This window comes from Erpetoichthys calabaricus, chromosome 11 (assembly GCF_900747795.2).
Source record: "Erpetoichthys calabaricus chromosome 11, fErpCal1.3, whole genome shotgun sequence".
NCBI classification, from domain to species: domain Eukaryota; kingdom Metazoa; phylum Chordata; class Cladistia; order Polypteriformes; family Polypteridae; genus Erpetoichthys; species Erpetoichthys calabaricus.
In genome coordinates, this window is record NC_041404.2 from 27,810,481 (window position 1) to 27,824,068 (window position 13,588).

Genomic DNA, 13,588 nt, shown 5'->3' on the forward strand with positions numbered 1-13,588 from the left:
ACACATAGGATGACACAGATGTTACCTACACTGTGTATGCGTCTGTTGGAAAAAAAATCCTTGATTGGATCATGATGCCATGGGCTAGTGGATTAAATGCAAAACTGTAATGGCCAGTAAATGATTTTTGTTTTGAGCATAAATGCAGCATTCAAATGGTACAAAACACATTTTTGATGCTTAAAAGTAACCAACACAATGAACAGCATGGAAAGCATCTCTTCTGTGTTTGCTATTTTGCAATATGATTTTCTTCTGTGAAGGGAGACCAATCAGGGAATGAGAAGTTGAAATGAGCAGGATCCAGTCAGGAAAGGGCCATGTAATAAGCACAAACAGATCAGAGTGTGATTAGAGATTGCATTTTTAAAAGTCTACATTTTGACCTTTCTACATTGCAGTGCTGAGCTGGCATTTTCAGAAGTATACGGCTCTGGAGAACGTTTTTAAAAGTCTCAGTTTTTAGGGGTTAAAAAGTCAGGGTGGTGTGGACAAAAGGTGAAAGTGGAGACTAATGACTGTGTTTTTAAACAAAAACACAGTAGTCTGGATGTAACGGGAATTGAAGTAGATTAAAAATCGCATGTGTTAATGATGATCAACTGTGCTTAGAGATGAGACTGTCTTATCAGTATTGGAGAGACTGTGTGAATCAGAGCAGTTCTTCACATTGCCCATTTACACGTACAGCATACATATGGATGTGGGAGGAAAACCGGAGTACCTGGATGAAAGCCCAGAGAGGATATGCAAAGTCCAGGAAGACAACAAACAGATGTGAGATCTCATCTCAGGATGATAGATCCCTGATGCAGCAACACTAACTACAACCAGTGCACCTTAGGCCTAGTCTATTAGTGCGCCAAGCAACTGTTCGGTAGCTGACCCGTGCGGCTGGGTTTTTTCCCCCCATTATGATCTGTGCCCTAGGCGAATGCCTAATTGTTCTTAATAGTGGCATCGGCCCTGGCTACAACATATCATATGTATGAGTTTTTGATTGTGTTCAGTTTCTGATCAATATGTACAAGTTTAGGTTCCACATTGTCTATAAGATATAGGACATAGCCATAGAACTGGCAGGTCTCTGTCCTGCCTGCTGCAATACACTGCAGTGCTGAGTTACTTGTGTCTCTGTAGGCGGTGGTGGTGACTTTGTTGGAGATAAGGTACAGGTCGTAAGCTTCACAAGTATATATGAGTGTCAGTGAACAGCCAGACGTAGTACTGTGGACGTAGCTGGTAGTTAGTCAGCCATGTGTGTGAAGTTCCCTCATTGATGCGGTGTCTGAATAGGCTTTTACTTCTGCTACTCAAGGGAATGTGTTTTAGGTGAATTGGTAATTCCTTCTAGTAAAGATAAAAGTGAAAAATGAATATAATGCAAAATAGATTTTGGGTTGTTCCAAATCTTCATACTCTAAATGCCAGAGAAAGTAAAACTGATTGCATTTCAGCTTTACAAATTCAATCAAATTGCTAGCGTGTGTATCTCTGTGGATATTGAAGCCACATCAGGGCAGCATTTTTTTTTTGAAGAATATCACATTGATTTTGTGCCTGGGTGCGTCTGCTCCAGAAGTTTGGTTTGGGCTTAAGAGATCAGTAGGTGCACCTGTTTGACATTTAAGTGGAATTATCTGAAAACCAGTTGTGCAATTGTGAATGACCGCACTGTGTGCATTATTATTTAGGGTTGATTTAATTCTCATTTGTCAAAAAAATTCTTCAGACCCCACAATTTAGTACTAAATAAAATATTATGTTCTACCTCTGCCTTGAGGTTCCTCCAAGTTAGAAATGGCTGGCTCATTTATGATGATGATTTTATTTATTATAGAAAGTTTTGTTTGTACATAGTGCTAGGCACCCAAATAGTTCATATTTTAACTTTATTCAGGGCTCCATCAAAGGAATAATTTGCAGTGTCTGCAATAATTTAATTCTCCTCTTGATCAAGAAGCAAACAAATGTGAATACTCTTCTTACTGTTTGTTTCTGTGATTACTTTTTTCCTCTGTGCTTGTTTCATCTTCATGATGTTATAAAGAAATATTTCTTTATTTACACGGATATGCAGTTGATGAAGGATTTTAATTAAGGATTACAGTGTGTTTTGGCAACAGAGAGGGGCAAAGTGATAAGAGAATTAAATCATGTCAGAAATCAAAGATTATGCCAGACCAATCTACCAAGTGAACCTTTGTAAGAAAACACAATTAGCACTGTTTGTCATAAAATTAAACAAGAAGAAGCAATAACAAATAAATTGGCAGGTTTCAGGGTAAATGCTAAAACAGGCCGATGATGAAAGAAGTGTCAAATGTGTTTTTCAAAAGGATTTTGAACCCCTTGCTTTGTTTAAAATGTGGTTGTGTCCCTGATGTTTCAACTTATTTGGCAATTTCATCTTAACGGTTTCATGTTTAGTGAATAGAAGTATATTAAAATTAAAGTCAAGCCTTGTTTTACAGAAAAACATCTGGGGAATAAGATTTATGCAGCAAATATTGCATTTATATTAGATGGGGCTTGAGTCGATGTTATATCTCCGTTTATTGAGCTTGTAATAAGAAGCACTCTTGACTATTTGACATCAAATATAATGAAAGTAACATTTAGAGTACATTAAATGAATTTTTAAAATTTTATTATTATTATTGGAATATTCTACATCATTATACTCAAGTTGAAGGCATGCTGAAAATAAAAATAATTGGGTGATTTCATTACGTAAGCCTAAAGGTTTCATATTAGAAAGGACAATATCAATAAATGATAATATTGAAAACAGTCAAAACACACTCGACAGATGTTTAATCAGTACAATGAAGCCAAGCAAGACATGGCCTCACTTCCCTAAGTTATGATTTAAGTTTCTTTTGAGTCCAACAAAGAGGCATTTATTGGAAATATACAAAATTCACTTGAAAAATGTCTTCTCTTATTACTAATTGATAAAAAAAAAGAAGTACAACATTTAATCAACCATAGTCAAGGTTTTCTTCTCTAGGCAGTCTCTTAAGGAGAGTTCCAAGAGGTCTTAATTTAATCCATTCATTAATTCACTAAACCTAAACCTATATCTCCCATATCTAACGTGTATCTGCTTGAAAACATTTATGTGATATACAATTCAATTTATAATATTTATTGAACACGAAAAAATTATTTTGCAATGAACAGAAGCCAATCCAGGTAACATCGCACACAATTCAGGAGCTCATTCAAGACAGGTCACCGGTCCGTCGCCGCGTACGTGCACTGACCCTCCGCTCTCTCTTGTTGGAACCAAAGCAGAGTCACATTCGGACACTGGCCTTTCCTCTTTCGGGATGTGTGAGGAAAGGTTAGATACACCGAAAAATAGACACAGGAAAAGCATTGAAAAGCCACACAGATACATACAGTGTTGGTAACCAAAAGTCATTTGAATCAGGTCGAACAGAGCTAATCGCCATTGTGCCATTCCTGTCATTCAGCGTAATCTCCTTTCTTCTTTAGTTGTCGCTGTGTTAGGGTTACGTTGTTTTCTTTTTTCATTCATCTAGACGCTGTTTGATTTCACATTTACATCTTTCTTCTTCTTCTTTAGTAATAGTAGTGTTTTTGTTGTTCAAGTTCCCGTTTTTGTCAGTGTTGTTATTGTATAACACGCTTGTTATCTTAATTTACTATTAAAATATCGTGATTTACATTACATTTCAAATGACAATATTCTTTACATTTTCACTCTTCCCGTTTGTGCCACTTTTCTGATTAAATTACCCAGAGGTTATCTTATAAAAATGGTCTGTTAAGCATTTCACACCTATTTTGTAACCATTCTTTCTGATTTCGGCGTTACCTGTAGGTGATGGGTGTAACAGAGAAAGATGCAGAGGATAGGAAGATAGGAAAAAGATGATCCGCTATGGCAACCCCTAACGGGAAAGAAGAAGAAGAATTAAGATAATACACTCAAGGTCTTTCTCGAATGGATTTTACTCGTTTGTGCCGTTATATTTAACTCTGTCATTTTCGTCTTTTGTTATTTATTTTTAACTTATATTTTTCTGAGTTTTAAAACAAATTTAAAGTGATTTGAAACTGCCTCACTTGCGTTTCTCGAAATATATTCGGATGCATTTATAAAGAAGCACATTTGCTTTCCTAAAGCGTTTTCAAATAAATTTCTCAGACATCTGCTGTTTTTAAGAGATAAAAAGGTAAACCACTACTGCATTTCGCTGAGGAGTATTCGCTTGTTTCTGGCGATTGTGTAATTTGCCAAATGATAAGCCCACATTGCTTGCTTACTATATGAATTTCCCCTTAGATAAATAGATACTTTATTAATCCTATCTATCTATCTATCTATCTATCTATCTATCTATCTATCTATCTATCTATCTATCTATCTATCTATCTATCAAGTAAATAGATGATCAGTTTATTCAGTGACATATGAAACAGGACAATAGTAACAAAAAAGAAAATACATCCGAGCTGTACAGTTTATCAAAATATCATTGTATGTAAAGCGTAAACATGTGAGGCTTTGGACTTTGGACCTCAAGCCATGAGGTTGTGGGTTCATATCCCACTGCTGAAACTGTGTGACCTGAGAAAGTCAGCTTAAATGCTAACTGGGAACAAAAACAAAAGATACGTTACCAAATGTATCCCAAATGTTGTAAGTCGCCTTGGATAAAGGCGTAAGAAAAATAATAATAATAATAATAATAATAATTAATAATGATCTAAATCGCGACCACATTTAAATAGTAGCATCTTAATTTAATACTTTACTTGCATTCCTCTAAAATACGCAGTTACCCCCATGCCGAATGATTTGTAATTTGTGTCATTATGAATGAAATGCTTTACTATTTTATTAATTTTTCAAGCACCAGGAGTTCATTCAGTCACAAATTCAATCGTATACTTCATTAAGAAATTAACAAAATAATGGATTTTCTCCAAGACGGATTTTTTTCCTGCAAATGTAATCGTCCCGCGACAAACATTACAAATAATAAGAAATAATGACGAGCTCTCATTCGTACCTTGACACCTTCATCCACTTGATCACCACACTTTTTATTCGGCTACTTTTAGCAAATGCATTCAAGAATATGGTGCAGGTGCTTAATGGGGAATGCAATGACTCTTACAGTATGTGAGTGGAACTTATACAAAAGCCTTCAAAACTTTGTTTCTTAATTCCAGGCACAGCTACCGAATGTGTGAAGCGTACTTTAAATTTGTTTTCAAACCTGTTTAATCAAAGTGAGTATTACAGCAGCATCGAACGCAAAGAATAAATCACCTGTGAATGGCGCGCCAGTTCAATCACATTCGCACACTCATATATACAGGCTCAGTTTGAAGATATCAACTTATTAACATCACTACTACTACTACTAATTAATAATATCCAGCGGTTTAACATATTCACTTCAGTTTTGTTTGTGCACAGGGCTCTCGCTCTCTCTCTCTCTCTCTCTCTCGCTCCCGCTTCGCAATCCAAATCAAAATTCAAATTCAGAACAGCTTCTTTGGCAGGGTGATCAGTGTTCTGTATTTCTCATTCTTTCAGTAATCAATATACCACGGCCTAGTTAAAAGTGTTTTCTTAACTACAGACAAATGCAGAATTACGAATTTGGCCGCAATCGTTTCCGCAAAACGGATTGTTTGCGAGATCAAACGAGTTTTCAAAATAATTTTTGGAGTAAACTCGAAAGGTTGCACGCTCTCCGTACTAACGGTACGCTGCTCCTCACCCACCTCTTAGGATTGCTGCCTTCATCCAAATCCAACAGCAGGCTCTGATAGGACACCGGTGATTTATTTGAGCGAGTATACTTTTCTTCTTGTACTGATGTTTGATAACATAAGATAGCATTAGGATTTAAACAGAATGCCGTCTACGCACTAATATGTTGATTGGGGTCTTGTAGACTTTAGTTATGATAGTTACAAAAGATACGTTTATACACAGCTAGCCTTAAGTCCCAAAACAAACACCCAATACACAAGCGGGAACAAATAAAGGGCCGAGGTCGACAGAAGTGACACAACTTGTGATACACAGAGTTCTTTCCCTCACTAAGAACATTTTTTTTGTATCATACATACAATACATGAAGGAAACTAGGATGACGTTCAGTTTTTTTTGTTTTCTGTTATCAGTAAAGATTCCAGTGTTGTAGCCTGCAATCTATAGGTGTATAGGTAAAGAGTGTTTAAGGTATTACATGGACGATGGTGATCTACTTCACAACTTCCAATGTATTTAAGTGTGATTTGTCAAGTGGTTTTCTCAAAAAAAAAAAAAAAAAAATCCCCAGCCTGCGGGGGCACTTTTGGAAGTTCTTGTAAAGAAAATTAATTGAGAGGATATTGCATGACACTCGCTCCTACATGCCCAGGCTGACCTTCATTTCTCTAATGTTACTTTTGTATAAATTAACATAATTAGTCCTCTTGACATACAGGCGCAAAAATTAAACAGACTCATTTCTCATTTTAAACTTTCCACATCAAATAGACTCACGCTTTGCAATCTGAAAATATGCCATATATAAAATACAAAAGCGCATGCGTTTAAAACATTTTTTCTTAATTTAAAATTCACCTGCTAGAATGCACACTTAACACGTCATACACCATCGCGTTTTTGACAGTGCAAGATAATCTTTCTATATATAGCAGTAATTATCCATTGAAAATAGCCATCGCGTCATACACTATAATTAGCAAAGCCACTTACCGTTGAGATACAAGATTTCTATCATTTAAATATAAAATAAAGCGACAGCGGCTCTGTGGTTAACGCTTCTGCCTCGAAGCTCCTCTGCGGTCCATTTGTTGCCTACGTGGAGCGCACACATTCTCCCCGAGGTCGCGTATTTCTTTTTTTAAAAAAAGAGTATTGCGTTCTTCATTAATAATTACTGCTGAACTGTCTTACTTTGTGTTAACGAGTACGACTGTCCATTACTGGTTCCTTCAATTCGACCTAATATGCCGGTGTCGACTATAACTGGCTTCCTGTAACATTACATTAGAAAAACAGGTTTGAAAAGAAAAAACTAATTGCAAATTTAACACCTCAGTTTGGACGGTTTTACAGTTTAACAATATTACAATATTCAGTTATCATATTAAATATAGCCATCATCTCATCTTATAAATCCAAATTTAGGTTCTCGGAGTCGTAGCCTATCCCGACGGCGTTGGGCGAACATCCGCTCTGAACACATGGACCGTATTACATGATTAGATATTCCGGAGATAATTAAACTATCGGTCTTTTTAGGAAAACGGATGGATGTTTACAAATAAAATCTAAAATGAAATCTAACAAAATATTCATTATAGACATATACGTACTAAATGGTTGTATTTTTAATAAAGTTGATGACAAATTATAATTTAACCAGGACAACCAAATACGAAACACAAATGTAAATTTCAGAAATAGGCATTATTTTATGTTTAGACGGATTAAGATTACAAACACGTATCGGAGGCGTATTTGGAAACGGTTACAGCTATGACAAAATGCACAATACAGTATATCGTTTTGTAGTATAGTATTAAGTGAGATAGTTCTGAATAAGAATTTTAGCAATATACTTTTAAAGAAAACTCTACATTTGACATAACAAACAAACAGAACTGAGGGAAGTGCATTCTAAAAGCTTTGTTTACAATAATCTTTTATTTTGTGCAACAAATCTCCCACCGCTTTCAGACAGAATAGAATTTCTAGATTATAGCCTCTTCGTTTTTGCTTTATTCATTTTAAGGATATCAGATTTAAATACATGCACATTTTGTCAAATAACGTAAACGTTTATATACAAAATCGTACAAAAAAAAAAACTTTCTTTCCCGTTCCTTAAACATTGTTAGTTTATATATATTTATATGAAAAAAAAACCTCGCACTCAAATAAAGCATGCTTATTTTATTTGTAGTTCCTTTCTCTTTGAACTAGAGAAAATATTGCAGACAAAATATAAAATTCAAGATGATTTGGTAAAAATCTATGGACATTGTCTTTCCTGTGAATGGATCATGCATTTCCAGCGGTTTAAAACAGCCAACATACGATTGCTAAAGGCATCATGATAAACGTTTATATACAAATCACAAGTAATGACTTTCTTCAACAGTTTAAAGTGTCTTTGCCACGTGATCTTCTTATTTTTTATTGTTTAGTTGTCCCTCACCTTCTATTTTTTTTAGAGCGTTATACTGTAGAATTAATTATTCCTTAAAATTCCGGGATTAAAAAATACCGAGGCATTTTTTTCAGCTCCTGGGGTGTAAGAACGTAAATTTCAAGGTCTTCTGCCCACTGGGATGTCCATATAACAGACTTTTTCAAAACCGCTGTGTAAATTCATCAGTGAACACATACCACCCGCATAATCCAAAGAAAAATAAAGATTGCAACCAATCCAGTTTAGCTGTCTTTTCCCCAACGTTTAGGTCCGTATTTATCGAATGCTACACAGGGCTCAGTCTGTCAACTGTTGTACTGGCAGGCGTTGAGAGTAGAACCAGGGCTTTGCAAGCCGCTATATCCAAACGTGGGGTGCTGCTTCGATTTCAGTCTAAGGGTGGCTAAGCCGGAGTTGCAAGTGTCCCTGTAAACACTGTATGGGGAGCCCGGTGGCCCGTAGGGGCAAGCTGAAGACGACATGGCCGAATTAATCGTGCCTCCGCCGATGTTGTTTAAGTTACTGATGTTGTTCAAACCGGAGGCCGGCATACCAGGTACTGCAGTGTGAGCCATGCTGGATGGCATAGTCATCGAGGGTATGGAGGTCGGGGCCGAAAACATTGACTGCGAGGTTAACGGGCTCATGGAGTTAAAGAATGGAAAGTTTTTAGTGGTGAGTGGCGAGGGCGTCAGACCCTTGTTGGCCCAGTTGTTGTACGTGTAAGCGGGGTACATGTCTTCGTAGGGCTGCATGAGGCCGCTGAACTGGGGTAGATAGCTGTTTTTACACAGGTCCATTTGCTGGTTGCGTTCTCGCTTTCTCCATTTGGCTCTGCGGTTCTTGAACCAAACCTGCAATAACAGAAAACACACTGAAAGGGTTTTCTTCATAAAATAATACGTCTGTATTTTGGATTGCATAGTGAAAATTATACGATTTAAAGGAGAAAAACAAGGCCTACTGCTTCAAACAAATACGTATTTTACTTTCATATTTCGAATCTATCTATCTATCTATCTATCTATCTATCTATCTATCTATCTATCTATCTATCTATCTATCTATCTATCTATCTATCTATCTATCTATCTATCTTAGTGTTCTGAACAGCTTTATGCGCAAGCGCAAAGACGCATAAACGCACTATAGCCTGATTTAATTCTTACAATTATATGTACAGACATATAATGTATTATTTATGTGTGTGCTATATATGCACACACATGCTCTTATATTCCATGTATGCAGAATTTTCAAATGTGATACATATACGTAAAGTAATGCACATATTATTTAATAAAAATGTATACTAATACACAGTGAGTATTAATGTAACCGCAAAATTATCATGCGAGAATAATCTATTTTTCCTGCTCTTCCGGTATTTGTAGTGCTTATGGATATGTCATGCATAATCCAAACCCTTCCTGCCTTACACCATACCACATCGTTTCTTTACCAACACAATGCTTAGGGCTCCTGTCTTATTATGCTGCACAGAGACACTCGCTTCAAAAGGCTTCGACATTGTGAACGTTGGTCTCTTTGTGACTCCAATTTCAGCGCATATTTGCATAACAGGTGACACCTGGGTCAGTTATAGTTATTGGTGTATTTATCCTGAAACCATATATATGCTCCACAGCAAATCTAGTTAAAAATTACTGTTTTCTTTAGTCATCGCTAACACATTTACTATTCATAAACGAGGATAAACAAATTAATTCTTAAATATTTACAGCAAATCCGTGCATTACACTTACAAGAAATAAATTATAATAAACGAACAAATACATTTTAAATGTTTGAATAGGACGTATCAATCAATTTATGCTGAGAAGACAATTAATAAAATGCTGCCGCATTTGGGATACGTACATTAGAAATACAGACACATTTATGTCGCTTCCTCACTAAATAATTGGGAATTACTTACTTCAGTCAATTCGTTTTAACTAGGTTGCACTTTAAAGAAATTTTTTTTCAGCAGCAGGAGTAACCGCAGATGGTCTGTTTCGATGTTAGCCTTTATACTAAGACCCCCACCTTCTGACATGGAATTACTTATTCAGTGTTCTTTTGGTGAAATAATTGCAATCACTTTATTGAAGGCAATACTATCTAAATGACTGACTATCAAAAGCGTCTAATTTTTATAGTAATAGCGCAATGGTTTTGTGAGGCCTACTATCGAAAACAAACCTAACACCCTTAATCAGTTCGCTGTCATCTTGTAATCTGGTGGCAATTTTGAAGCCGCACCTTTGGAAGTACAAACAACGGAAATGACCGTGTCAGGCTTATTTGTTAAAGTGCAGTTGTCTGCATTCTGATGTCGACCAGACCAACTGTGTACATCCTGGTATCAATTTCATTTAAGATGACTTTTGAACGTTGAATAATTTAAGTGCAAATGTACTGAAGTAAGGCCGATGCATTCATACCCGAACCCGTGCCTCCGTAAGGTTGGTCCACACCGCGATCTCTTCTCTCGTACTCATGTCCGGATAACGATTTCTCTGGAAGGTTGCCTCGAGCTCCTGCAGCTGCTGGCTGGTGAAGTGAGTGCGTTGTCTCCTCTGCTTCTTTTTCTTACTCGGGTCTTCCACGTTCCCGTCATCACTTCTGTGTTCCACGCTCCTGTCCTTCTCTCCTGAATGAAGCATTAAAAACCGTTTTCATTGTAGCAGTGAAATGTGCAATACTTACTCACGTGGCAATATTGAAAATTATAATCAGAATTATACCAGAGAGCGTTAAAATTAATGCTTATTAAATTATTAATTGGAAAGTTATGTTTGGCAGGAAACGTATATATGTTCATACAGTATTTTTGTTATTAATTATAGGATTGCATGTTGTCTTATATGCTGTCCTACGTTAAATAAACTGTACAGGCCTAAAACTGTCCACAGTTTTCTAAGTAGATAGTTGCCGGCCCTTCTACATTTACTCGGTGTAATAAATTTTTACAACTCATCACAGCTCTCTCTAACAAGTAAAATATTATATAGTTTGAATATACTATTTATGTATATATTATTTATTACATTTTACATTTGTAGTGATTAGACCTTAAGTAATGGGTTAAGCGTTAGTCTGTAGGCCTGCACTAAACAGCAAGTCTGGCACAGAAAACGCTAAGAATTTTTTATATGGTAAGAAGAAAAAAAAAACAATATTTGGGTAAACATTTACTTTCAGGTGTGGTTTCTCTTAAATTAGCTCAAAAGGAAAAAGCATAAAAAAGCTACACATACACACGGACACAAACAAATATACATAAATTACTGTACACCCAAAACAGAACACATTACTTGGGTTTTTTTAACACTACTTCTGCTTGCATTTCTGTACATCTTGCCTGAAGAAGGGGCCTGAGTTGCCTCGAAAGCTTGCATATTGTAATCTTTTTAGTTAGCCAATAAAAGGTGTAATTTTGCTTGGCTTTTCTCTGTAATTCTTACATAATTTGTAAAACAAACGAATTTACGCAGAGCACCACATTATCTAATTTTCTTTTGACTAGACATATATTTCGATTACTGTTTATGCAACGCTTTTCACAATGCAATCAGTACTTCATGCAATTTTCTCTTTGCAAATATTTTTTTAAAAAAATCATAAAAACAAAGTCAGATTTAATATCACTAATGGATTCTTTTTCAGCATACATGTTTTTTTAAAGCAGCATCTTACTACGTTTTGTATAAATATACAACATTTATAATTCCAATCTGCAATGTTTTTACATTTCAAATAAAATTTCAGCAAATCTAATTCCCAAGGAGACAGAATGAGTCATGTTTAAGTAAGGCGTAACAGAAAAATCGCTTAATTCTATAAAATGCTTCTATAGGAAAGGTAATACAAGGGTAGGTCTAACTGATTGAGAATAATTGAATAAATAATTTAATTAAACAAGCCATGTTCACTTCTAAAAGTACAGATGCTGTTATGATGCACAATAATTATTGTGACTACAGAAACAGCAGTAAAATGTGCTGCTAAATCTGACTTTTGTTGCTTATCTGGAATGTAAATCATAAAGGACACCACTTTAAAACAGGCTTTAAGATCTCGCTATAGCGCATCTATTAGTCGCTTATAGTTCTGAATCATAAACGAAGCCTGGGTTGAGATCTTGTTACATGGCAGTAAGTGACTCATACGTGCACTATAGATAGCCCATATTCCAATCTTTTGTCATTGTGGCTTCGTACGTCGTACTAACGCCAAACACAACGTTTGTAGAAGTCTTGTTGGGACATGGGAGTAACTAACAGATAAACGTGGTCATCCCCAATTCTAAAGTTAGCGATTTTTGAAACATTGTTAGAATTTGTTGCCGTGCATTGTTGTTTAATGCACTCAAAGTAAGCGACTTTAAAATTATTCATCAGAGCTTTTCACGTGAACGATATATAGAGGTGAAGCTGAATCTACAGAGTTAATGACTGCTGTATTCTCCCATATAGTTCGTGAAATATGGTTGTGTCCCAGTAGTAGGCCTGCAAAAATATTGTGGGGATTTTGGATATTGCTCCAACTTCATGGATGTTAAAATAAATAGGATGACAATGTGTTTATTTACGACGTCATGCTTTCCCGAGGGTATGTAGTTGTGTTATGTTTAGATCATTCTGAATTTGAGATAAATTGAATGTTTTTTAGATTTACTGATCATTTTCTACTATACTATATTCATCTACCGAATATCCATGATTGCTACATTCAGTTGCAACATACATGTGTTGAATTCTATATCATAAAAGACAAAGTGTAATTTGTTAAGCGTTACAACCCAAACACTAAGCGTCCTTTAACATCGGGCTTTCTTGATGGCTACATACGTTAATGAGCAGGACGAGAGGCAGCGGCTTCTCGATTTTTGCTTTTCCTATATCGTCCTGACCTACCCAGTGATTTGGTCACCACTGTGGTTACACTACAAACTTGGCAATTACGCGAAAGCGGCATTTATCATGAAATAACGAAGCAGCCGGCGGTTACGTGCGATGGCTGGCACATCTGGCGTTTTTTCGCTCTTGATAACAGCGCTGTCGGTGGAGGCTGCGTACTCGGCTGATAGTCTGCCGCGGATCTCCCCCTTCTTTAAGTCGGAAAGATCTCCTGTAGTTTACTTACCTGCGATTTCAGCATCCGAGGATTCACTGCTCGATTGTTCGAGTGCTTCTCGGGTTGAGTCTGAAGGTCTCTGCAGGTGAAACGATGAGGCCATGTCCCGGGCCGGCGGGGGTCTGACCACTTCAGGTACTCTGTCCAAATTCATTCCGCCTTCAAAAGAATCAGTGCTATTAAAAGCTGGCGAGTCGGACGTACATCTTTATAACAACGGGGGAAAT

At 36.4% G+C, this 13,588-nt stretch overlaps 1 protein-coding gene across 3 annotated transcripts in view; it reads right to left on the reverse strand.

Annotated features, from left to right (window-relative positions):
- The window catches only part of pitx1 (paired-like homeodomain 1), a 554,834-nt gene that overhangs the window by 521,357 nt on the left and 19,889 nt on the right, over window positions 1-13,588 (reverse strand). The window contains exons 3-5 of one of the 3 annotated variants that reach the window (XR_007936185.1): window positions 13,371-13,520; window positions 10,667-10,875; window positions 8,101-9,073 (exon numbers count right to left, since the gene is read on the reverse strand). Coding sequence is in view for 2 of the 3 variants with exons in the window: in XM_051933474.1 (XP_051789434.1) it covers window positions 8,525-9,073; window positions 10,667-10,875; window positions 13,371-13,520 (908 nt within the window). In the remaining variant the exon portion in view is untranslated. Of the gene's footprint in view, window positions 1-7,945; window positions 9,074-10,666; window positions 10,876-13,370; window positions 13,521-13,588 lie in introns of those variants that run through there. The other 2 variants (XM_051933474.1, XM_028812862.2) reach the window with 2 other exon arrangements.